The sequence below is a fragment of the Nerophis lumbriciformis genome, linkage group LG29, assembly GCF_033978685.3.
Source record: "Nerophis lumbriciformis linkage group LG29, RoL_Nlum_v2.1, whole genome shotgun sequence".
Taxonomy (NCBI): domain Eukaryota; kingdom Metazoa; phylum Chordata; class Actinopteri; order Syngnathiformes; family Syngnathidae; genus Nerophis; species Nerophis lumbriciformis.
The window spans coordinates 14,503,078-14,530,368 of record NC_084576.2 but is presented as its reverse complement, the minus strand read 5'-3'; the positions used below and the strand labels follow the sequence as shown (position 1 = coordinate 14,530,368).

Below are 27,291 nucleotides of genomic sequence, written 5' to 3'. Positions count from 1 at the left end.
AATTGGAATCAGATGGAATCATTATGTGCCAAAAGACTTGACACCTAAAAAAGATATATTTACTGCGTGTAACTGTGTGTACTTCAAAAACACTTCCTAATATTAGACATTAAAATGTCACGACCGCTTCATCTGCTAAAACTTCTCAAGGGCGCTGCTAATTCAGCTATAAAAGTGTAAAAAATTCGGAAAAAAAAAAATACAAGCGGCTTTTATTATTGCCAATCACTCTTGAGAAAAGAAAAAAAGCAAACACTGGAACAATGTCGGCTTCTCCGCGCAGGCCCAAGTTACAGAGACATAGAAAAAAATATGGCTGAATAAATGACCTTACTAAAACACAAAAGGGTTTCAGCATATAATACAATAATAACAATACGGTGTGCAAAAGTGTGATAGAGTGCTCTCTACTTGCCCACCGTGAAAACAAGACGTTCCTTGAAGAAGCCGCATGTTACCAGGACCACTTTGTCTTCTTCTAATGAACACAGACGTCTTCTGGCAAAGCTTCTACATTGTCGTCTCTTCCCATTCCAGCTCAACGTCACCTGAAGACCAGGGCAAGCACATGCGGCGGTGAGACTATATGTGTGTGTGTGTGTGTGTGTGTGTGTGTGTGTTACCTTCCATGGCATCCAGGGAGTCCATCTTCTCCAGAGCAGAGTAGCTGACAAACCAGATGGACTGACTGTTGCCTTTGTTGTTCAGTAGTTCTAAAGTGCTCTGGTGCAAGAAGATGTACTGGGCCTGTCACACACACACACACACACACACACACACACACTTTTCTGAAAATAGCAATCAACACGGGCGGTACATGCTGACTGGGCAAAATTGGAGCATATTCTAATGCATTATTTCCAATTTTTGAAGGGAAATTCTATTTTCCCTGTGCTGATATAGTAAGTTATGATGATATAACAGAAAGGCCAACCAGGAAGCAGACTGCAATCTCTAGTTGCTATTTATTTTTGCATGAAACATACTGTGTGTGTGTGTGTGTGTGTGTGTGTGTGTGTGTGTGTGTGTGTGTGTGTGTGTGTGTGTGTGTGTGTGTGTGTGTGTGTGTGTGTGTGTGTGTGTGTGTGTGTGTGTGTGTGTGTGTGTGTGTGTGTGTGTTCTGGCAATGCTTACTTATTGGGGACATCGCTCTGTTTACACCATACTTGCCAACCTTGAGACCTCCGATTTCGGGAGGTGGGGGTGGGGGGCGTGGTCTGGGGTGGGGCGTGGTTGGGGGCGTGGTTAAGAGGGGAGGAGTATATTTACAGCTAGAATTCACCAACTCAAGTATTTCACACATATATATATATATATATATATATATATATATATATATATATATATATATATATATATATATATATATGTATATATATATATATATATATATATATATATATATATATGTGTATGAAATACTTGACTTTCAGTGAATAATAGCTATATATATATATTTATTTATTTTATTATATATATAAATAAAATAAATACTTGAATTTCAGTGTTCATTTATTTACACATATACACACACATAACACTCATCTACTCATTGTTGTACTTGAAAGTACAATGCAATACAATTCCGGGGCAATGGCACCTATCAAATACACAGTAATGAAAACACAGTTGTTCTACTAACTGTACTGTATGTTATGAGAGTAGAGTATGTGTTTGTGTGGCCCTTTAATAGGTGACAGCATGTGAGGTGAGTGACGTCAGTGAGTGTGTGGGCGAGAGAAGAGAGGGAGCGGTAGCGTAAATGCGGGGAGGGACTAGTTTGTTTTGTGTTGGATTGGCTGTGTGCAAGCAATCAATAAAGCAAGATTTGCAACTAATCGCTGGACTCATCAGTCACCCTAAAGTCGTCCGCTGTGGAGACCCACTGCTGGGTAAGGTGAAGGGTGTTGCCCCGAGCATACATCAGCCCTGGAGAAGTGTCTCCCCTGCGCTCTTCAACTACGGTCTCGTTCTTCTGCTTCATCTCCTTGTGTGCGCACATTGGACTCAGGTCCGCATGGAGCTGGAGGGGGCGTGGCCTCCATCTCCGGCTGAATTCCGGGAGATTTTCGGGAGAAAATTTCTTCTGGGAGGTTTTCGAGAGAGGCGCTGAATTTCGGGAGTCTCCCGGAAAATCCGGGAGGGTTGGCAAGTATGGTTTACACAGTCACCTTTAGGGGACCTCTGACGGTATGGGGACAAAAAAAACAGGTCCCCTAAAGGGAAACCTTTTCAAATGATAGTCAGATCCATTCTATATCCTTCTATATACGATAGTTGGAGTTGCAGACAGCTCTTCATTACTGCTAAATAGCAGTTTTCAGTAATTAAGTTAAAGTTAAAGTACCCATGATAGTCACACACACACACACTAGGTGTGGCGAAATTATTCTCTGCATTTGACCCATCACCCTTGATCACCCCCTGGGAGGTGAGGGGAGCAGTGAGCAGCAGCGGTGGCCACGCCCGGGAATCATTTTTGGTGATTTAACCCCCAATTCCAACCCCTGATGCTGAGTGCCAAGCAGGGAATGTCACAGAAGATGCAGGATTTGCTTTAACATTTAAGTGGTGAAACTTCCTATAAGAGGACAGCTGTAGTGATGTTTTCTGAGGATCATGTCATATTTAATTTTCTTTTTTTTTTCTTTTTTAAATGGTCCTCGGTAGTCACGTACGAATGTGTGTGAATTATGCAAAATTATTTAAATTTGGTCCCCATGAACCACGTTAACACTTTTTCCCCAGGGTCCCCAGTAAGAATGATCAGGACATTACTTGATCAATCCAGAGATTTAAAGACGTGTATGAGCTAACTGGGCAGTGGCCATTTTACACCATTTTTTTTTATGCCTCCACAACCTGTAGAAAGGGTGGTCCCCACAAGTGATGATCAAAAACTTGGTCCCCATTCCAAATGATAACCAGTATGTGTGTGTGTGTCATAGCATCATAGGCGTAGGAACTGAGGGGGACGGAGAGGGACGTGTGTGTCCCCAATATTGAAACCGGACGCCCAAAAATGATAGATTTATTTGATTGGGACTGACGTACTATCGTTTTGAAAGCGCAACACAGCGTCATGTCACTGGCCATCAATATTAGAAGTGGGAATCTTTAAGGCAACTCACGATTCGGTACGATTCCGATTCTTCGGGGGGGGACTCCATTCGGAATCGATTCTCGATTCAAACCAATTCTGGAAATGTATTATTTGATCGAGTATTTATGATAAAAACATTTCAAAACAGGTTATAAAACCTCCTTTTGGTTACTGATGTATACGTTGCGTTTCCAAAGTCGCTTGCAGATACAAAACTTAGGTGCAATCCTCGCATGGCATGAACTTAGCATAGCGTGACAAATGTCATGAAAAGTAGAGCAGTAGCAGACACAGTGGAAGCTCCTCCCCCCCCATGCAAACTTTTTGAATTACAAACTTTTAGATCAAGCCAATAATGCTTCTGTGGACGAATACTTTATTCAGGCGCCTGCAGGCAAGAAAGCAGGGCAAAACATTGCTGGGGAGGCGGAGCTTTCCACTTGACTTGCTGCACAGTCAAGGGAACAGAACTGTCTCAACAGTTCTGTTCCCTTTCTTAGTTTTTTTTTTTTTTTTTGCCTTAGACAAGTTTTGCCCAATTTGTTGACTCAATAAGAGTCACAAAAACTCAACAGACCAGAGTGGAAAGAAAAAGGGAATCGCTGTGGAGTAAAAAAAAAAAAAAAAAAAAGTATTTTCTAGGAGTACATTCACGGCACTCACAAGCATGACCACAGCACAACACAGTAAGTAACCACATCAAATTTTAATTGTGATGAAGCCGGTCTTTTCCGGGAAAAGATGCCAGAACAGAATTATATCAGAACGGAGGAGAAAACACTTTCTCTTGTCTCATTCCAGAGCAGCGCTTCGCTCTTCTAAAGCACAAACATGCAGACAATGCCCCCCCTCTGCCCCTTCCCCCTGCCTGGTTCCTTTTCCCTCCCTCTGTCTGCTCCTTAGTTTTCTGTTCTCTGCCGTTGTTAACATCTGTGCATTTTACTCTTTTAAATGATTGTTATTGTAGTAATATGGTTGTTGACGTTAAGGATTTTGTTTGTGAGAGGCAGTGTTGGGTTAGTTACTGAAAACCAGTAACTAGTTACAGTTACTAGTTACTTTATTTCAAAAGTAACTCAGTTACTAACTCAGTTACTTACACCAAAAAGTAATGTGTTACTGTGAAAAGTAACTATTTAGTTACTTATATATATATATATATATATATATATATATATATATATATATATATATATATATATTTTTTTTTTTTTTTTTTTTTTTTAAGGCCCCCATTAATGCCCTTTTAGCCTTCATTTCAGTACTGTTATTGCACTGGAGAATAATACAATCTGTTGATCAACTTGACATGCATTTTCATCACTGAACTCTGCTAAGCAATGTGGTCTACATACAACACACAAAGACAAAGATATGTTTCGAAGGGCCAATTTGTTTCAGGCCAGAACAAATTGATAAAACTATTTTGAATAGCTGCAACATAACATACATAAGTAACAAACAGCATAATAAAAACATAGCTGTAAACCAAGGAAGGCACACACTACATACACAAAGCCTAACCAGGCGTTTTTCTCTCTCAAGGAATTCTGAAATAAAATCATGTCTAAAGCCCAGAACACTCTACACATTTGCCCAGTTTTAGTTTAGAGATAATGAAAGATTGGCCTGGCCCACTAGCATCCCTCTTTGTTTGTGAACTTTATAGTCTATACATTTAGAGTGATGTGATAATCAAACACTCTAGAAATCTAGAATGAAAGAGCAACAGTATATAAGAGAATTGACAGTGTGTGTACCTTCAGTGCGCAGTGCCTCATTAAAATCCAGCCGCTGTTGCTTAGGAGGTGAAGTGTGTCTCTCTTTACTAGCTTCGTCGAAGCATGTTGCTTTTGTAGCTGTTTCAGCAGATTTGAATTGCTAGGATAGGATCTTTGATCCAAGACACAACTTACATTTAACTAAAATGTTCTTTTCTTTGAGGTCGACAAAAGAAAAGTAGTGAGAATATCTCCATGTTAAGAAACTCGGCTTCGGGCTTCGCCATGTCTTGTTAGTAAACACAGACACGCCCCCTCCCACACACACACACAGCGCGCCTCTTCCTTGTCGCCTCTTCCGCACGCTCCAATAAAACACACTCAGATCTTCTCAGTTTCTAGCCGGTACTACATAAAAAATAATGTAAAATAACGCAGTAACGCATCATGTAGTAACGGTAACTGAGTTACTGAATATAAAAAATAACGCTTTAGATTACTATTTACCGCCAAAAGTAACGGCGTTACAGTAATGCGTTACAGTAACGCGTTACAAAGTAACGCGTTAGTCCCAACACTGGTGAGAGGGCACCATTTTGAATCCTGTGTGTGTGTGTGTGTGTTGGTAGAGCAGCTTGTTGTTTTGCCTTTTTTTGTTACACAGGAAGTTGATCCATCACCTCTTGCTATGTTTCTTTGCTATACAGTACTGCATCGCACTGAATGTTGTTCAAAGTGTACTAACTTTCACTAAAATATGGACTTTTGTAGAGGCTGGAACCCATTATTCATATTGACATTGTTTCTTACGGAGAACGCTGCTTCACTTTTCCATTTACGAACCGTGATCAAGAACGAATCCAGTTTGTAAATCGAGGTTCCACTGTTGCTAGAATAACATACCGTTAAACAGTCGTGTGTAGCAAATGACAAACCCGTGCCGAGTGAACGGTGACACGAGTATTAAACGGGGCGCGATTAGCATAGATACTCAGGTGGGATCACTAATCACAAACTAAATGCAGGTACGTAAGCTTAGCAACCCTGGCAATGGAACGTAAATAAAAAGGAGCCAAATGGCGCTAAGAACAAGACGAGACTTAAACATAGGGAGAATAACACTGAACATAAACCCAGACATGACCCAGGCAACAGGTCATGACAGTACAGTATATATGTATTTAGTAAGCATGGAGATGGTTTAAAAACGACTTCAAAAATGTATTTAAAAAAAATTAAAATTAAAAACATTTAAATTATAAATTGATTTAGAATCCAAATAATAATAATCGCGATTCCGATGTGAATACATTTCTTTGAGCATCGCTAATAAATATGGCTTGTTCATAACAGCTTGTCGTAGTCTACATTCAGATTTAGAAACCATTTATTTACATATTTAAACATGGGATGGTCACTCGTCCATTATTTAATTTCAAACTTTGTCAGTGTTGTCAAATAACGTCAACAATAACTCAAATGTTTTGTCCTTTCATTATAGCACAATAGACGTTGATGAACGCAGGCTTCAAAGTGACAGCACACCAAGGGCCTGATCTACTAAGATTCAAATACCACGCCCTAAACAGCGTGTGCAAAGTATAAAATTGTGTGTACTAATAGTGGGCGTGTTGCGTGTGATCTACTAAGACTGCGTGTGCAGTTGAAAAGTGCTGCAGACCGCCTTATTTAAATGAGGCTTTTATGCGTACTTTCACCATGGAGGCACTCATTTACTGCACATTCAGGTTATCATGCTCCAACCTGTGGCATTTTTCGATGTTTTAGAATATACAGCAGACATGTACCACTTTTTACTGACCTACTCAGTGGCCTAGTGGTTAGAGTGTCCGCCCTGAGATTGGTAGGTTGTGAGTTCAAACACCGGCCGAATCATACCAAAGACTCTAAAAATGGGACCCATTACCTCCCTGCTTGGCACTCAGCATCAAGGGTTGGAATTGGGGGTTAAATCACCAAAAATGATCCCGGGCGCGGCCACCGCTGCTGCTCACTGCTCCCCTCACCTCCCAGGGGGTGATCAAGGGTAATGGGTCAAATGCAGAGAATAATTTCGCCACACCTCGTGTGTGTGACAATCATTGGTACTTTAACTTTAAACTTTAACGGGAATTTTAGACACAGCCCTGCAGTGCATCTACCAATGGAAACCACATTTTTTTGCGTGCTGCTGAAGGTGCGCTCATGGGAGATGGCGGCATTAACTGCGAGTGTGTCCAGGCGCAAGAAAATGCATATTGCAATAATTTTTTTTTCACATAGGAATTGTGTTAATATATCTTCTATGTGAAAAAAGTAGTGTCATTAAAAAAAAGCAGACACTAAAACACATCAACTCAACTTGTTTTAATAAGCCCTTAAATCATCCACCAGCTATACAATTATAAAATGATATTGAAGAATATATATATATATGTCTGCTATTTCTATGATTGACAGTCCATATATGTTGACAAGCATACTTAGGACGCAACTGCTGCGCAATCACCTCCTTTCTCACAGCCGTTTGTGTAACTGTGTAATGTACTTTACAAACGTGCTAAATAAAGATGCAAAATCACGCTTGCAGTTGAATTTTAGTCTTGATAGATCACACTGTGTGTGCTAAATAATGATATTCATATTGTGGGTATTCTGATGATCAGTATATATTCTGCGTATTAATGGTGAGCGTGTGTCAAGTACCCAGTTATATCACTCGGAGGTGTACGCCTGCTGAAGCCCAACTGAAAAGCTGCATGCTAGCATGCTAACAGTTAGCATGTGTTAACTACCCAGTTATATGACTCGGAAGTGTACACTTGTAAAATTAGCTAAAAAAAAGTAAGCATGTGTCAAGTACCAACTTATACTCTGAGGTGTATGCTTACAAATTTTGCAAAAATGTTAGCATGCTAATATTAACATGCTAGCATGCTAACATTTAGCATGTGTCAAGTACCAAGTTATATGACTCTGTGGTTAGCATGCTAATAATAACATGCTAGCATGTTAATGTTAGCATGCTAACAGTTAGCATGTGTCAAGTACCAATATGACACCGAGGTGTCCGCCTGCTAGAGCCGAACTAAAATGCTGCATGCAAACAGTTAACATGTGTTACCTACCCAGTTATATGACTCTAAAGTGTACGCTTGTAAAATTAGCTAACAAAGTTACCATGTGTCAAGTACCAAGTTATAGGACTCGGAGGTGTACGCTTGTAAAATTAGCTAAAAAAAAGTTAGCATGTGTCATGTACCAAGTTATATGACTCTGAGGTTTACGCTTGTAAATTCAGCTAAAAGGTTAGCATGCCAATATTAACATGTAACATGATAACTAGAGATGTCCGATAATATCGGCAATCCGATATTATCGGCCGATAAATGCTTTAAAACGGAAATTATCGGTATCTGTTTCAAAATTATCTGTATCGGTTTCAAAAGGTAACATTTTTGACTTTTTAAAATGCCACTGTGTACACGGACGTAGGGAGAAGTACAGAGCGCCAGTAAACCTTAAAGGTACTGCCTTTGCGTGCCGGCCCACTCACATAATATCTACGGCTTTTGACACACAAGTGAATGCTATGCATATTTGATTAACAACCATACAGGTCACACTGAGGGTGGCCGTATAAACAACTTTAACACTGTTACAAATATGCGCCACACTGTGAACCCACACCAAACAAGAATGACAAACACATTTCGGGAGAACATCCGCACCGTAACACAACATAAACACAACAGAACAAATACCCAGAACCCCTTGCAGCACTAACTCTTCCGGGATGCTACAATATGACTCTGAAGTGTACACCTGCTGAAGTGGAACTGAAATGCCGCATGCTAGCACCTGTTATCTACTACATAATATGACTTGGAAGAGTATGCTTGTAAAATTAGTTAAAATGTTAGCAAGTACCGTGACTCTGAGGAGTACAACTGCTGAAGCCATACTGAAATGCTGCCTGCCAGCATGCTAACAGTGAGCATGTGTTGACTACCAAGTTATATGACTCTGAGGTGTATGCTTGTAAAATAAGCTAAAAAAGTTTGTGTGCTAACAGTTAGTATGTGTCAAGTACCAAGTTATATGACTCTGACGTGTATACCTGCTGAAGCTGAACTCAAATACCATGCTAACATGTTATCTACTACGTTATATGACCCTAAGGTGTACAACTATAAAATTAGCTAAAAAACATAGCATGCTAATATTATGCTAGCATGCTAACAGTTAGCATGTGTCAAGTACCACGTTATATGACTTTGTGGTGTGCGCTTGTAAAATTAGCCAAAAAAAAGTTAGCGCGCTAATCTTAGCATGCTAGCAGGCTAACAGCTATCATGTTTAATTATCAATTGTGGCAAAATAGGCTATGTTATTGTGGTTATAGTTTGGAGTTTAGTGCAGGTTTTTCTCTCCTTGCACAGACGAATCTTGTAGCTAGTTACAAAATGGCCTTAATGGATGGACGGACCAAATGCGGGGACTGCATGCTCCAAAAGTGGATGTAAAAAAGCAACGTGCCATGACAAAACAATCACCACATACGCACACTCAGACACACAAGTGATCCATAAGTAATGAGCGAGCGGGGTGATTTTAGGATAATGTCGTGCTTTGTCAAGAGGAGGAATTCTTCTCGCAATACACTTTTAATCTACTGCCACATCGTCTTTGTCAGAAAGAGACTTTTCTAATAATTCCTCCAGGAGAATGGGATCACAGGAGGGCAGGGAGTGTAAAGTAGGACAACTGCTCAGACATTTGCTGACTCGTAAAAAGCACTGCAGGACCATGAGAAGATATTCTCTATGACACATTGTTTTTTGTTGTTGTTGTTGTTGTTGGTTCTCTGGAGGTTTACGTTTAACAGCAAGAATAAAAGAGGAGACTAACCAGATTCTGTACCATACACATCCTCTCGCTGCGCAGCTCAGCCACCAGACCGTAAACGTCCACAAAGTCGTGATCTCTGATGTGCTGGATGAGATGGTCCAGAGCAATGAACACTCCTGTTCTGCCCACACCGGCACTGAGGCAACACACACACACACACACACACACACATACTGGTTATCATTTGGAATGAATGGGGACCAAGTTTTTGATCATCACTTGTGGGGACCACCCTTTCTACAGGTTGTGGAGGCATAAAAAAATTTTTAGGTAAAATGGCCACTGCCCAGTTAGCTCATACACGTCTTTAAATCTCTGGGTTGATGAAGTAATGTGCTGATCATTCTTACTGGGGACCCTGGGGAAAAAGAGTTAATATGGTTCATGGGGACCAAGTTGAAATAATTTTGCATAATTCACACAAATTTGTACGTGACTACTGAGGAATGTCAAATGTCTCACACTCAAACTAACCAGTAAACATGTTTTATGGGCCAAAGCTTAAAAATCACTTAGGCATCTTCAGAATGGATCTGACTATCATTTAAAAAGGTTTCCCTTTCGATGACCTGTTTTTTTGTCCCCATACCGTCAGAGGTCCCCTAAAGGTGACTGTGTAAACAGAGCGATGTCCCCATTAAGTAAGCTTTGCCAGAACACACACACACACACACACACACACAACTGTTATACAGTATTCTGTGGTCACACACTATTTAGGTATTTTACTTAATGTGCCTCCAAACAGCTCATCGTCCTGCTCAAATAGAGGGGGTGGCGGTGCAATGCCAGGGAGGGGCACATGTGAACATGCTTTACCAGTATCATGCTTCAAACCCCGCTTCGGAAAGCTGTGCACTACAAAAGGTGCTCAGTGTAGCCATTAAAACTGACTTCCTCATTTTGATTCATAAAAAAAAAAAAAAATCAGCATAAATTGTTTTATTCATTTTTTGTTTTGTAGGTTAAAGTGTTTTATGTATTGTGCTCCTAAATTGATGTTGATGATCAATTTGAATTTGTTGAGGTTGTTTTATTTTTAGGTATCAAATTATTTAATTTGGTAAAAAAATATTTATAGTTTAAATAAGGTTTTAATTTTATTTTTCATTTCAGGTAAATTGATGCACTTAAATATAAAAACCACTGTTAATAAAAATAAAATTATTCTTTATTGGAAGATGTTCTATATCTATTTGGTCGTTTTTGTTTTCTTTAATGTTAAGGATGCAGTGTTAGGCAGAGGTGTTCTTACAACATTCTTATTATAGACAAATGATACTATTATTAGTCTGGCGCAGAGTATTATTACACCCAAAAAATGTGTTTTCTTTTACCCTTTTAATGTCTACTCCGTCTATTTGTATTTGTGTTTGACCTTCTTTTCTTCTGTTACCAAAAAGCATTATTTTAGTTTTACTGAGATTCAAAGATGATTTTGTCAAACCATCTTTTTAATTTGTTCATTTCTTCTGTTATTATTTGTATTAGCTTCTGTGTGTTCTCTCCTGAACAAAACACAATCGTGTCATCTGCAAATAAAACTAACTTTAAGTCCTTTGTAACTTTAAAAATATTTAAAGATTGAACAATTTTGGTCCCAGTATTAATCCCTGAGGTATACCACAAAATATTTTCAGCTCTGTAGAAGTGTGTTCGCCTACCTTCACGTATTGCTTGCTGTTGGTTAAGTAGCTTCTTACCCAGTCCTAGACCAACCCTCTGATTCCATACCGTTCTAATTTGTTTATTAAGATATTATGACTGATTGTGTCAAATGCTTTTGTTAAATCCATAAACACTGCCGCTGCGCATTGTTTACTATCTATTGCATTGCTGATCTCTTCCGTTATTTCGATTAATGTTGAGATGTTGGCTCTTTATCCGTATTGGTTGTCTGTGAGTGTTTCGTTTTTATTTATGAATTTGTCCAATCTGTTGTTAAACAATTTTTCAATAATTTCAGAAAATTGTGGCAGTAGAAACAGGTCTGTAGTTTGTAAACTGCTGTTTGTCTCCAGTTTTATAAATTGGTACAACTTTTACTATTTTCATTTTATCTGGGAATTTGCCAGTTTGACATGATAGGTTGCTGATATATGTTAAAGTTTCTGAAATATTTTCAATAACCTTTTTTATCGACTCTATATCAAATCCGTTGAGGTCTGGGATTTAAATGTTTTCACAATATTGGTTATTTTCTCTTTTGTCACAACTTGGAGGAACATCGGGCGGGGATTTCTGTCTATAGTGTCATTCAAGTCCTCAACTGACTCAGGATCTGGAATCTTCTCCTCCAGATGTGGTCCAATGTTCACAAAGTACTTATTGAAACTTTCAACTATTTTGTGGAGTGGTATTCGGTTTTGTGGTAACACATAGTGGCCACAAAAACTCATTAAGGTAAGTGATGCGTAATGTAATATCTACAAAAAAATGTATTAACTATAATTATTTGATAATTGTTTATATTGACAATGTGTGTTTTCGACTGGAATATTGTTCAATTAAGGACACTTACTACGTATGTATAGCTTGTGTGCTATTGGGTGCTTAGCTGTTGTGTAGCTGCTACTAACTCCTTGCAGCCTATAACCTACCATGTTTACCTTTAGTAAATGACTTGACTAAAATACAAGCAAAGACCAACCTTGTGTGCTTATTGGAGGACATTTAAATGGCTGCCAAAATTTGCACAAGTAAACATGCTGCAGGACTGCTAAGCATCAGAACACCTATACTGGGAATTTTACATGCAAGCTGATATAGTCTGATACTATTTTTTAATTTTTTTTGCTGATATCAAACCGCAATCCAATATCAATATTTGATCAGGACACCCCAAATAAGGACATTAAAATGCAGTGTTTTTAAACTTGCCACACCTGCAGTGGACCGCTATGGTGGTGTTGTTGTGCCGGTGTGCTCGGACCGCGCTGACAAACTTGATGAGGGTGCTGCAAGACTCCGGGACCCCGTGCTCGGGCCATGACGTGTAGTTGAAGTGGCGGACCAAAATGTAATGGCCGTGCTGAGAAAACAAATACATCTCAAATAAGGAACATTTTAGCTTTGCTCCACCAAACATGTACAGTAATTAGATGGAATGTGATAAAAAAAATTAAAAAAAAAAATTTCTTAGTTAAACTAACACTTTCCCAAAAATGTTGTAAAGTAGTGGCACAGTTTTGGTGCAAGTCAGGCTAAAGGTGCGAATGAAGGGAGAAATGCGTTTTCATGTTTTGCTGTTACAGTTTTTTTTTTTGCATTGGGGCCAAGTGGTCAAGCTACTGTAAAAAAAAATCCACTTCTTAATGCACATTACTGCCACCTACAGCATTGGAGTTCATCTTGTATGAGCTAGATATGGGATTTAATGGCTCTTTTAAGGGAGCCGGCTTGTGAGGAGCCATTCCTGTCAAAGAGCCGTTCAAAAAACTGGCTCTGTATTATACTGTACTTAACTTTTTTTTAACTGTTTTTTTTTTTTTTTTTTTCAAGGACACAATCACTACTATTAATTATACGATAAGATGTAGATCAGAATAATAACATTTTACACAAACAATACTGTTATTGTAATATTGGTGAAAATTATTTTGAAATATTGGCTTTTATTTTTCGTTGTGTTTTCATTGTAAACATTTAATCAGGCGGTGCCATATTGCAATGCTTTAGCAGTGACAGCACTTGTTCTAATTTTCCCTAAATAAAAAACTGTGTATACTTTACAATATAGAAACAAATACAAATATTATAAGTAGGAATACAATGCATTAAGGGAATTAAAAAGTATAAATAAAACTAAAATAAAAATTAAGACATAATACAAATGTGAGTACAAAATTTAACTACCATAACTGGTGTGTGTATGCTTAAAATACCGTACTACCCATTAGAATAATGGAAAAAAGATACAGTAAAAAATAAAAATATATATATATTATATATAAAAATAAAATTTTGTAATGTTTGTAAATCTTAATTTCCCCTCTGTGATTAATAGAGTACTTCTGGTTCTGATTCGAAAAACATGTTAATCCAAATACTGCTAAATTTCCTTTAACTGCGACTCAATTAATAGTCCAGTTGCCAGTGGGTGGCACACACGTGCAGAGTGGGCAATTGCGACGCTAAATTTGCATGTGCATAAAAAAACGCTCTCAAACGAACTGCTCACAACTGGGAATCGGTACTCACCGTTCACTCAAAAGAGCCATTCAAAAGACTCGATTCATTCGCAATTGACACATCTTTTCTTAAGAGTGAGTTTTGTGTTCTACTGATTGCCATTCGATGCATCAATGACTGTCAAAACAGTTTCTAGTTTTTTTTTGTTACACTTCATGCAAATCATAAGACACCTAAATCGAATTACTTTCTATGAAGTCAGTGTTACCTTTTCTACTTTCAGGGTTCTGACGGTCCAGTCAGGAAGGATTTCCTCCGAAACTTTGGAGATAAGGATGTCACCAAACACTGACATTGGTTTGTTGTCCTCAGGCCAGTATTTGTGACAGCGAATCTAGATGGGACATACACACAACTTTGTTGCTGCACAGTCTCTCAGACAAAAGCACAACACCGATCTCATCTGCGGTGACGCACTCTGCCTTTTTCGTGACATTGTGTAAGCATGGCGATGGTGTGACTTCCCGTTTCCCAAATCATCTTCCAAAAGTCAGCCACTGTGTTGGGTAGCGGACCCTGGGTTGCGATGAACTCATTGGGACACAGGTAGCCCTATGGGGGACACGATGGAAATACACATATGAGCATTTTAATTTACATTGATCTACGCTACTGACAGAATAGGAACAAGAAAATAAACTTTGTTTTATTTTTGAGCAACTAAACTCACTGCGACAAAGCTGGCATTGATGTAGTCTGAGCCTGCAGTTCCTGGTTCTGACAGCAATTTCACTCTGTTGTTGTTATCTAGACACAACAGGGGAAGTGCAATGTGAGCGTGGTGTGAAACATTGTGTGGAATTTTCATCGCAACTTCAAACGACAACGAAATGAATTAATTTAGGACCATGTACTGCAGTCGATTATTACGTCACAGCAGATCCTGGCAATAGATACAGTGGAACTTCGATTTACGAGCTTAATTTTGAACACAATATAAAGTGCTTAACAGTACTGTATATAAAACAAACATACCAAAGAGGTGATGGATCAACTATATTAACAAACTAAAACAAGAACGAGGACAAGTTCAACAGTCCTCTGTATGCGCTGCTCTGCCGGCACACTCACACACACTTAAGTCCTTTGGTGTTCATGCCTTGATTGTCAAAGATGTGGTTGGTAATGTAACCTGTGACTTTTATACCCAAATAAATACTTTTGATAATCTGTACATTTTGTGTTGTACTTATAACTGGGGACACATTTTCTGGGTGCACATAAATATGATGAACATGTATATTCCTGGTGCTTGTCGTGGCGGTAATCCTAGAACCCGTTGGTGGACACCGGCGGTGAGGGATGCCGTCAAGCTGAAGAAGGAGTCCTATCGGGTTATTTTGGCTCATAGGACTCCTGAGGCAGCGGACAAGTACCGACAGGCCAAGCGGTGTGCGGCTTCAGCGGTCGCAGAGGCAAAAACTCGGACATGGGAGGAGTTCGGTGAGGCCATGGAAAACGACTTCCGGACGGCTTCGAAGCAATTCTGGACCACCATCCGCCGCCTCAAGAAGGGGAAGCAGTGCACTATCAACACCGTGTATGGCGAGGATGGTGTTCTGCTGACCTCGACTGCGGATGTTGTGGATCGGTGGAGGAAATACTTCGAAGACCTCCTCAATCCCACCAACATGTCTTCCTATGAGGAAGCAGTGCCTGGGGAGTCTGTGGTGGGCTCTCCTATTTCTGGGGCTGAGGTTGCTGAGGTAGTTAAAAAGCTCCTCGGTGGCAAGGCCCCGGGGGTAGATGAGATCCGCCCGGAGTTCCTTAAGGCTCTGGATGCTGTGGGGCTGTCTTGGTTGACAAGACTCTGCAGCATCGCGTGGACATCGGGGGCGGTACCACTGGATTGGCAGACCGGGGTGGTGGTTCCTCTCTTTAAGAAGGGGAACCGGAGGGTGTGTTCTAACTATCGTGGGATCACACTCCTCAGCCTTCCCGGTAAGGTCTATTCAGGTGTACTGGAGAGGAGGCTACGCCGGATAGTCGAACCTCGGATTCAGGAGGAACAGTGTGGTTTTCGTCCTGGTCGTGGAACTGTGGACCAGCTCTATACTCTCGGCAGGGTCCTTGAGGGTGCATGGGAGTTTGCCCAACCAGTCTACATGTGTTTTGTGGACTTGGAGAAGGCATTCGACCGTGTCCCTCGGGAAGTCCTGTGGGGAGTGCTCAGAGAATACGGGGTATCGGACTGTCTGATTGTGGCAGTCTGCTCCCTGTATGATCAGTGCCAGAGCTTGGTCCGCATGGCCGGTAGTAAGTCGGACATGTTTCCAGTGAGGGTTGGACTCCGCCAAGGCTGCCCTTTGTCACCGATTCTGTTCATAATTTTTATGGACAGAATTTCTAGGCGCAGTCAAGGCGTTGAGGGGATCTGGTTTGGTGGCTGTAGGATTAGGTCTCTGCTTTTTGCAGATGATGTGGTCCTGATGGCTTCATCTGGCCAGGATCTTCAGCTCTCACTGGATCGGTTCGCAGCTGAGTGTGAAGCGACTGGGATGAGAATAGTGACATGCAAAATCGAGTTTCAAATAATAATAATAATAATAATTAAGAAATATCAATGGCATATCAAAAACAATTTAAATAAAAATTGAATGCCTCTTTTCTATTTGCAGCCTTCTGAGGTAAATATCAACATTAACTTTTTCCACAGGCTAATAAATTTGAAAATAAAATAATGAATAAACCAACCATTCAGGACTTTAAACTGCTCAGTTTGCAACACACTGATCTAATCTGATGTGCCCAAGCCAGATACCTGACATTTTTTCTTGGATGCTAGTTCATTAATGTTGGGGCTCAGGCTTTCAGCTGAGGCAACCTTCATTATCGAACGAAGTTGTTCATCAGTCATTATATCTCATAGTCCACCCGGACCACAGTCTTGGGGGCGTGCCTTAAAGGCACTGCGTGTAACGTCCTCTACGAGCTGTCGTCATGTCTGCTTTTCATCCATTCTAACAACGTGCCGGCCCAGTCACAAGATATGTGCGGCTTCTGTACGCACACACACGTGAATGCAATGCATACTTGACCAACAGCGATACAGGTTACACTGAGGGTGCCCGTATAAGTAACTTTAACACTGTTAGAAATATGCGCCACACTGTGAATCCACACCAAACAAGAATGACAAACACATTTTGGGAGAACATCCGCACCGTAACACATCATAAACACAACAAAACATATACCCAGAATCCCATGCAGCCCTAGCTCTTCCGGGCTGCAATATACACCCCCGCTACCACCAAATGCCCCCCCCCCTTCCGTGCGTCGGTTGAGGTGGGCGGGGTTGGGGGAGCGGTGCGGATGTTCTCCCGAAATGTGTTTGTTTTTCTTGTTTGGTGTGGGATTAATGCAAGTCTATCTTATCTTATCTTATCTCATGCAAATTAGCATCGACCTCCCACATTTTGAAAAATGGAGTGTTACAGTTAAAGCAGTTCTAAGTAACTTTTCAACCATCATAAAATATTTTCATAGCTTTTGGAATGATACATCAACTTACAACTAGCTGAATGAAACTTTTGTCATGGCCTGAGGGGGTCTGTATCACTTTTACTAGCACTTAGCGACTTTGAGGTTCCTGTCACCCAAAAAACTACAAATGTGAGGACTTGCTTTACGGCATACATCACTCCCTTTCGTTAAAAAGACAGAAGTCGATGCGAACGTCTGCATGCCGCCAGAAAAGAAGCAGTAGAAAGCCCACGTGCAATTACTGCTATCATGGCCAAAGCTCCAGAACAACCAAAGAAACGAAAAGTTTTGTCTGAGGAGACAAAAAAAGAAAAAGCTAAACTAGTAAGTGACTTTCGATGCGCAAATCAAAATGATCATGCTAATAGTAGCTATCCGAAATGTGCGTGGTAGCAATAAAACGGCATCAGCTTAATAGTTCGCAGTTCCACACCACTTCCTTGGAAAAAACACTCCCGCCGATTTTTCTTTGCTTCGGACCTGCATCCGCCCGATACATTCTTGGTAGCAGTGTCATGTTTGTAGCGCATTTCAAGATCATTTCTTGATAGTATCTGCTTTTTTAACATCAGCATCGTTATTAAAGTTAAAGTTAAAGTACCAATGATTGTCACACACACACTAGGTGTGGCGAGATTATTCTCTGCATTTGACCCATCACCCTTGATCACCCCCTGGGAGGTGAGGGGAGCAGTGGGCAGCAGCGGTGGCCGCGCCCGGGAATCATTTTGGTGATTTAACCCCCAATTCCAACCCTTGATGCTGAGTGCCAAGCAGGGAGGTAATGGGTCCCATTTTTATAGTCTTTGGTATGACTCGGCCGGGGTTTTAGAGACGTATAATTTGTGCCAATATTACAGTTGACATTATGTCAGTTTGACACTCTGTCTATGCGCTCGTCCTCATCCGAAATGTGGTCTTCTTCTGGCAAAACACTAACGCTTTGTCCCACTGGCGCCGCCAAAATCAACCAAAACTGAAAGTTCTTAGCTTTCTCTCAGGCATGCTTGCTTTGTTGCCATGGACAATTGCATCATTACCTAGAGCAGGGGTCGGCAACCCAAAATGTTGAAAGAGCCATATTGAACCAAAAATACAAAAACAAATCTGTCTGGAGCCACAAAAAATTAAAAGCCATATTACATACAGATAGTGTGTCATGAGATATAAATTGAATTAAGAGGACTTAAAGGAAACTAAATGAGCTCAAATATAGCTACAAATGAGGCATAATGATGCAATATGTACATATAGCTAGCCTAAATAGCATGTTAGCATCGATTAGCTTGCAGTCATGCATTGACCAAATATGTCCGATTAGCACTCCACACAAGTCAATAACATCAACAAAACTCACCTTTGTGCATTCACGCACAACGTTAAAAGTGTGGTGGACAACATGAGAAAGAAAAAGAAGTGGCATAAAACACGTCCTAGAAAGTCAGAGAAAGTTATACATGTAAACAAACTAAGGTGAGTTCAAGGACCGCCAAAATTAGTAGGACAAAACGGCGCTAGCTACCCAAATACTCGAATCAGTGAAGCATATTTAATATAAACAGTGTGCTTTATAACAATTAGGGAGGTTTGTGTCATGTTTTTCCTCCTACAGAAACCATATTAACACAAAAAATATTTTTTTTTGCCCTCATCTTTTTCCATTTTTCATACATTTTTGAAAAAGCTCCAGAGAGCCACCAGGGCGGCGCTAAAGAGCCGCATGCGGCTCTAGAGCCGCGGGTTGCCGACCCCCGACCTAGAGGCTATGAATAAGCCTGTTTGCTCACCAAAAGTGCTTGATCTGGTGCCAAGTCTGCAACTGGACCTGACGTCACGTGCAACAAAGGTATCGAAATATGGTATTGTTTGATTTTACGTGAATCTGTATCTGATCGGTCCCCAGCAGGCACAAGACATTGATACAACTTTGATCATACGTACATGTCCTTTAAAACTGACTTTGAAACAACGTTGCAAAATAGTTGTATTTGTAAATTGAGACAACGTTGGATCCACGTAGTTAGTTGGGAAATTACCACATTTCAATGGTCAAATCAACGTCACAACCTGACCCTGAGATCGGTAGGTTGTGAGTTCAAACCCCGGCGGAGTCATACCAAAGACTATAAAAATGGGATCCATTACCTCCCTGCTTGGCACTCAGTATCAAGGGTTGGAATTGGGGGTTAATTCACCAAAAATGATTACCGGGCGCTGCCACCGCTGCTGCTCACTGCTCCCCTCACCTCCCAGGGGTTGATCAAGGGTGATGAGTCAAATGCAGAGAATAATTTCGCCACACCTAGTGTGTGTGACAATCATTGGTACTTTAACATTAACTTTATTATAGAATACATGTCGTCATAAAGCATGTTGTTTCAATATTGTATTTGTGTTGAAGAATATTAGTTGGAAAATGACCAAAATCCAATAGTCAAATCAATGTCACAACCTGACATCGAATAAACGTCGTCAAAAAGCATGTTGTTTCAACGTTCTATTTGTGTTGTAGAATATTGTATGGAAAATGACCAAATTTCAATGGTCAAATCAATGTCACAACCTGGCATTGAATAAACGTTGTCAAAAATAAGTTGTTTCAACGTTGTATTTGTGAAATGACTGTCAAATCAATGTCAGAACCCAACATTAATTAAATGTCATTAAAAAGCATGTAGTTTCAACGATATGTTTGAGTTGCTCAACGTCAGGATCTAATTTAACAAGTTCTCAACGTTCTTTTAATGTCTTGTGCCTGCTGGGTCAGTACCTATACAAGTACCAAATTCGGCACCCATCCTTCAATGACGATCTTTCAGCATTCACAAAAACAATATGATGGCAACGAAATAAATTACATCACTCCCACAAATATCCATATTCAAACGGGCCCAGTGCCCTTGTATCTCTTCTTGGACACACAAGTGTGTCCTTGAGTAGTCAAATGAACTCATTTCGCTGTCTAACTCAGCATGCAATCCGACCAACCGTCTTGTTTACTCACAAGGTTTTATATTGGGGAAACGGTTCTTGGATTTGTTCCAGGGCAGGTCGGCATCAGTGGTGGCCAGGTCATGCAGCAGTTTGGGGAGCTCCTGGGGAGATATGTTGCCGCATATTCGATTCACTTAAACGATAAAAGGACTTTGGAAAGGGTCAAGTTTGCTTACAGAGAATTCCTCCTGGAATTTGGCATTGTCATTACTACACAGATCCTCCACATGCTGGAGGAAGGACTTCTTGTTTATGGGCCTGGCACAGGAAAATAACGAAGGGTGGGCATTAAATGTGCTCATATTCGTGGCAAAATATTCTCATCCAATGTGTCTCTAATGAAACGTATGTGTAACAACGTAGCGCCAAGCAGCGTTGAACATTCACATTGTATTCCGCAGCCACTGTCAGCATATTATTTATACATATTTATACATAATTTATGCTGGATGACTTACTTGAGTGATTTCCTGTAGCTCAGGAGTCTGGACAAAAATAGACAAGAGTTAGCAGGCAAAATAAAAATGGCAATCAGTTTCTTTTTCTACATGTGAGCACTGCAGATAATTATAGATAAGAGAATTATTTGCATTGTTTGCTTAATCAATACTTTTTTTTATGTGTGGATTGGAATCATTTGCAAAGGTTAATCCACTCAACCCGGTGTTTCTTTGCAATTCTGAACCCATTCAATGATAAGGTTTCCCTCTTCCTGCCCTCTAAAACCATTTAGCCTTTCAAGCAGGCTGGAGATAGCAAGTGTATAAACAAATTAAAAAAGGCGCCTCCCGGTGGAGTGCAAAGCTTATGTATTAGCTAGCGATAGTGGAAGGAAAAAGGTGCACAATATAGACATGAAAATGAAAATAAATTGCATAAAGAACACTTACTGGATGACGTATATCTCCTTTCGCCTAAAGAAGAAGGAAGAATACCTGTGGGGAGAAAAGAAAAGCACAAACAGGCCTAAATGTCTTCCAAATGACATGTGATTACATGAATGCAATATGTTATTTCACTCGTAAGTGTGTAATAATAATTTCTCTGTCTGAGTCATGGAGTTATTGTGGCCATAGGAGAGGCAGCATTTCAAACAAAGGCATGTACTGTTAACAGAGGTGGGTAGTAACGCGCTACATTTACTCCGTTACATCTACTTGAGTAACTTTTGGGATAAATTGTACTTCTAAGAGTAGTTTTAATGCAACATACTTTTACTTTTACTTGAGTATATTTATAGAGAAGAAACGCTACTTTTACTCCGCTACTTTTATCTACATTCAGCTCGCTACTCGCTACTAATTTTTTATCGATCTGTTAATGCACGCTTTGTTTGTTTTGGTCTGTCAGACAGACCTTCATAGTGCCTGCGTTTCAACAAATACAGTCACTGGTGACGTTCACTCCGTTCCACCAATCAGATGCAGTCACTGGTGACGTTGGACCAATCAAACAGAGCCAGGGGTCACATGACCTGACTTAAACAAGTTGAAAAACTTATTGGGGTGTTACCATTTAGTGGTCAATTGTACGGAATATGTACTGTACTGTGCAATCTACTAATACAAGTTCCAATCAATCAATCAAAAGTGTGAAGGAAAAAAGACAATTTTTTATTTCAACCGTACACCCCGTCAAAAGCCTAAAGACTGACTGCACGGTTCCTGTCTTCACAATAAAAGTGCCGCTCCATCGCGCCTGCGCTTTCAAAATAAGAGTCTCCGAAAGCCTGCGCAAACAAGCTAGCAAGCTACGGAGGTTTGCCGCCAATGTATTTCTTGTAAAGTGTATAAAAACGAATATGGAAGCTGGACATATAAGATGCCAAAAACCAACCACTTTCATGTGGTATTAGACAGAAAGGAGGAACTTTTTTTCTCCTCCATTTGAAAACGTGGATGTTTGTCATCACTACTGTGATTCCAATCAATGCAAGTCATCAGAATCAGGTAATACACCAACTTATATTCTTGTCTTCATGAAAGAAAGGAATCTATATGTGTTAAACATGCATGTATATTCATTAAAACACTATTAACATGTAAACAAAAACGGCAAAAAAATAAATATAAATGATATACTGTATATATCAATGTATGTATATATATATATATATATATATATATATATATATATATATATATATATATATATATATATGTGTGTGTGTATATATATATATATATATATATATATATGTGTATATATGTGTGTGTGTGTATATATATATATATATATATATATATATATATATATATATATATATGATATGTGTGTGTATGTTACTCATCAGTTACTCAGTACTTGAGTAGTTTTTTTACAACATACTTTTTACTTTTACTCAAGTAAATATTTGGGTGACTACTCCTTACTTTTACTTGAGTAATAAATCTCTAAAGTAACAGTACTCTTACTTGAGTACAATTTCTGGCTACTCTACCCACCTCTGACTGTTAAACACAGGAGCAGCTTAAGGCAATGCAAAAATATTTGCTCTTCGAAAGAATGATATAAAAAGAGTGGATCGCTCTTCTACCAGGAGCTTATAGAACTGCATATTAAGGACAGGCATCTTAAATATTTAATGAAGCAGCCATATATTCTCTAAAGTGATGATGTTATACACATTCAAGTGTAAAAGACAGCTGAAAAGGTACTGAAGCACTTTTATTTACAGGCTTGACTTCAGTTCTTCATATAAAAGGCAGTTTTTACACCTACAGGAGCCTCGCTATTTTAGGGTGCTTTTAATTTGGCTGTGTGGGTGATGGCATCGGCTCAGAGGGAAACTGATGAGAACACATTTAGTTTTTTTACTGGCTGGTCTGCTGCTGTAAATTATGAAAAAGGAAACAACAAAGCACATATGCTCTCCTTAAGAAAAGCAGCCATGATCGTGACTTTGCTGAAAAATGTGATTACACAAGGAATAAATGATCAAATGTATTCAAAGATCGATGCCTTTTTATATGTGTATATTTATATATAATATATATATATATATATATATATATATATATATATATATATATATACATATATATATATATATATATATATATATATACACAGGTAAAAGCCAGTAAATTAGAATATTTTGAAAAACTTGATTTATTTCAGTAATTGCATTCAAAAGGTGTAACTTGTACATTATATTTATTCATTGCACACAGACTGATGCATTCAAATGTTTATTTCATTTAATTTTGATGATTTGAAGTGGCAACAAATGAAAATCCAAAATTCCGTGTGTCACAAAATTAGAATATTACTTAAGGCTAATACAAAAAAGGGATTTTTAGAAATGTTGGCCAACTGAAAAGTATGAAAATGAAAAATATGAGCATGTACAATACTCAATACTTGGTTGGAGCTCCTTTTGCCTCAATTACTGCGTTAATGCGGCGTGGCATGGAGTCGATGAGTTTCTGGCACTGCTCAGGTGTTATGAGAGCCCAGGTTGCTCTGATAGTGGCCTTCAACTCTTCTGCGTTTTTGGGTCTGGCATTCTGCATCTTCCTTTTCACAATACCCCACAGATTTTCTATGGGGCTAAGGTCAGGGGAGTTGGCGGGCCAATTTAGAACAGAAATACCATGGTCCGTAAACCAGGCATGGGTAGATTTTGCGCTGTGTGCAGGCGCCAAGTCCTGTTGGAACTTGAAATTTCCATCTCCATAGAGCAGGTCAGCAGCAGGAAGCATGAAGTGCTCTAAAACTTGCTGGTAGACGGCTGCGTTGACCCTGGATCTCAGGAAACAGAGTGGACCGACACCAGCAGATGACATGGCACCCCAAACCATCACCCAACCATGCAAATTTTGCATTTCCTTTGGAAATCGAGGTCCCAGAGTCTGGAGGAAGACAGGAGAGGCACAGGATCCACGTTGCCTGAAGTCTAGTGTAAAGTTTCCACCATCAGTGATGGTTTGGGGTGCCATGTCATCTGCTGGTGTCGGTCCACTCTGTTTCCTGAGATCCAGGGTCAACGCAGCCGTCTACCAGCAAGTTTTAGAGCACTTCATGCTTCCTGCTGCTGACCTGCTCTATGGAGATGGAGATTTCAAGTTCCAACAGGACTTGGCGCCTGCACACAGCGCAAAATCTACCCGTGCCTGGTTTACGGACCATGGTATTTCTGTTCTAAATTGGCCCGCCAACTCCCCTGACCTTAGCCCCATAGAAAATCTGTGGGGTATTGTGAAAAGGAAGATGCAGAATGCCAGACCCAAAAACGCAGAAGAGTTGAAGGCCACTATCAGAGCAACCTGGGCTCTCATAACACCTGAGCAGTGCCAGAAACTCATCGACTCCATGCCACGCCGCATTAACGCAGTAATTGAGGCAAAAGGAGCTCCAACCAAGTATTGAGTATTGTACATGCTCATATTTTTCATTTTCATACTTTTCAGTTGGCCAACATTTCTAAAAATCCCTTTTTTGTATTAGCCTTAAGTAACATTCTAATTTTGTGACACACGGAATTTTGGATTTTCATTTGTTGCCACTTCAAATCATCAAAATTAAATGAAATAAACATTTGAATGCATCAGTCTGTGTGCAATGAATAAATATAATGTACAAGTTACACCTTTTGAATGCAATTACTGAAATAAATCAAGTTTTTCAAAATATTCTAATTTACTGGCTTTTACCTGTATATATATATATATATATATATATTAGGGGTGTAACGGTACGTGTATTTGTATTGAACCGTTTCGGTACGGGGGTTTCGGTTTGGTGCGGAGGTGTACCGAAAGAGTTTCCACACGGACATATTAAGTAGCGTACTTCACGTTGTGTAAACAATACTCAAAATGGGCTAGCATGCTGGTCAGTCTATCCTAGCCCGGTCGCTGCGACTGACCATACGTCCTCTTTTCACCGGACATGTCCTCTTTTGCGGAGCTGTCCGGGCGGAGTTTCTTAAATGCCTCAAATGTCCGGCATTTTGAGTTATGGTTGCGTGTATTAACAATGTACGTTCAGGGTTAAGAAGGGGTTAAAAACAAAACAAATTGTGCGCGCAGCAGCATTCGTGAAGGAGGGGCAGAGAGCGAGAGAGTTGTGATAAACACGCATGCCTCGCAAGGCTCTGCTTTTTATCCATAGATTTATCAGATTTAATTTTTTATTATCTATAGCAGGGGTGTCAAAAGTGTGCCCCGGAGGCCATTTACAGCCCACAGCTAATGTTTTAAAGGCCCACGGCACATTCTAAAAATACTATTAAAATAAACAAAAACATAACAAAAGTGAAATAAAAAAGCTTTAAGGTTAAATGTAATTTAGAAAAAGTTGCAATGTTGACTAATAAAACAAAGCTGTTTTTTTTTTCTTTCAAACTGTCATTGCTCAAAACATAATATTGAATCAAAATCAATGTTATTATGAGTTATTGACCTATCCAAGGTTCTGATTACTTCACATCAAATATTCCACTAAGAAAAATATTTTTGGTGGAAGATTTTGCAAATTTGGTAAATAAATAACCAAAACATTTATATTTTGTTGTTTTCTTACTGTACCGAAAATGAACTGAACCGTGATCTCTAAACCAAGGTACGTACCGAACCAAAATTTTTGTGTACCGTTACACCCCTGATATATATATATAGTATTTTAAGATAATAAAAAAGAGCACATTTGTCAGCAGGGATGGTTGCAGACAGCATGTCTCCAGAGAAGAAAGTATAAAGTCACAATGACGTGTCGTCGTTTCGAAGCTGCCACTTCTATTTTGGCACACACTCTTCAACACGAGATGATTTTGCACCGACAAAAGCGTACGTCTTGTAGGCAGCTGCAAACACATTTTCTTTCCTGTTGCATTCCAATTTAAAAATATATCTGGTGCAGCCACATACGAGCTTGTAATCTCCTAAAGCAGGTGTGTCACACTCGTTTTCATTGAGGGCCACATGTAAGTGATGTCTGACTTCAGAGGGCCCCTTCTAATAGTGAATCATATTATTACACAATCTCCTGTGCATTTGTTTATTAGATTTTTTTTAAATGTATTAGATTTAAAATAAACTTCTGTCATTTTACGGTAAAAAAAAACTGGCAGCTCAGTTGCCATAATTTCAATTTACCATACATTGTTTTGTACAGCATATTACTGTAAACGTAAAAACACTTTCGCTGTTTTATTTTTATTTTTTTTACAGTAAACAACTTGCAGTTCAATTGCCAGAATTTAACTGTAAAAATTAAAAATTAAAATGTTTTGGTACTGTAAATAATTAAAAAAAATGTTGGTCAAATCTGAGCTGTCAGTTTTTTTTTACTGTAAAAAAAACTATTGTAGATTTTACAGTAAAAAAAAACTGGCAGCTCAGTCGCAATCATTTTATTGTAAAATGTATGTTGTTTTTTACAGCATGTTACTGTAAATGTGAAAACAGTATAGTTATTTTTTACAGTAAAAAATACAGCTCAGTTGTCAGAATTTTACTGTAAGAAATGTTTAAAAGTTTTTTTTGGTACTCTAAATAGAAAACTGCTTTCTTACGGTAAAATTCTGAGCTGCCTGTTCTTTTTAATTGTAAAAACAACTGTCGATTTTACCGTGTATTACAGTAAAAGGCAAAATGGTAGCACAGCTTTAACAGTAAAAACTGGCAGCTAAGTTGCCAGAATTTTATAGTCCAAAAACATCGGTACTTCTTCCATTTACAGTAAAATGCTGTCAAAAAAAACAAAACCCAGTACATTTCACAATTTTCCCGTCAAATTCATTGTCGTTTTTACAGTGTACAATTTGATGGAAAACTTGATTTGAAAACATAAGTCGAGCAGATAAAAAGTCTCTATTTTTATTTTAACAAAAAAATGGTTTGAATGTATGATAATATATTTGTTGCATTATTAGATATCTAA

General features: G+C 39.3%; 1 protein-coding gene across 1 annotated transcript in view; it reads right to left on the bottom strand.

Annotated features, from left to right (window-relative positions):
• Positions 1–185: 185 nt before the first annotated feature.
• Positions 186–27,291, bottom strand: part of ptprq (protein tyrosine phosphatase receptor type Q) — an 82,745-nt gene continuing 55,639 nt past the window's right edge. Inside the window, exons 36-46 of the mRNA XM_061924279.2 lie at positions 21,297–21,341; positions 20,865–20,891; positions 20,583–20,664; positions 20,417–20,507; positions 14,597–14,673; positions 14,344–14,478; positions 14,135–14,260; positions 12,621–12,766; positions 9,736–9,871; positions 624–747; positions 186–548 (exon numbers count right to left, since the gene is read on the bottom strand). Of these exons, the coding sequence (XP_061780263.2) occupies positions 511–548; positions 624–747; positions 9,736–9,871; positions 12,621–12,766; positions 14,135–14,260; positions 14,344–14,478; positions 14,597–14,673; positions 20,417–20,507; positions 20,583–20,664; positions 20,865–20,891; positions 21,297–21,341 (1,027 nt within the window). The 3' untranslated portion in view covers positions 186–510. The remainder of the gene's footprint in view (positions 549–623; positions 748–9,735; positions 9,872–12,620; positions 12,767–14,134; positions 14,261–14,343; positions 14,479–14,596; positions 14,674–20,416; positions 20,508–20,582; positions 20,665–20,864; positions 20,892–21,296; positions 21,342–27,291) is intronic.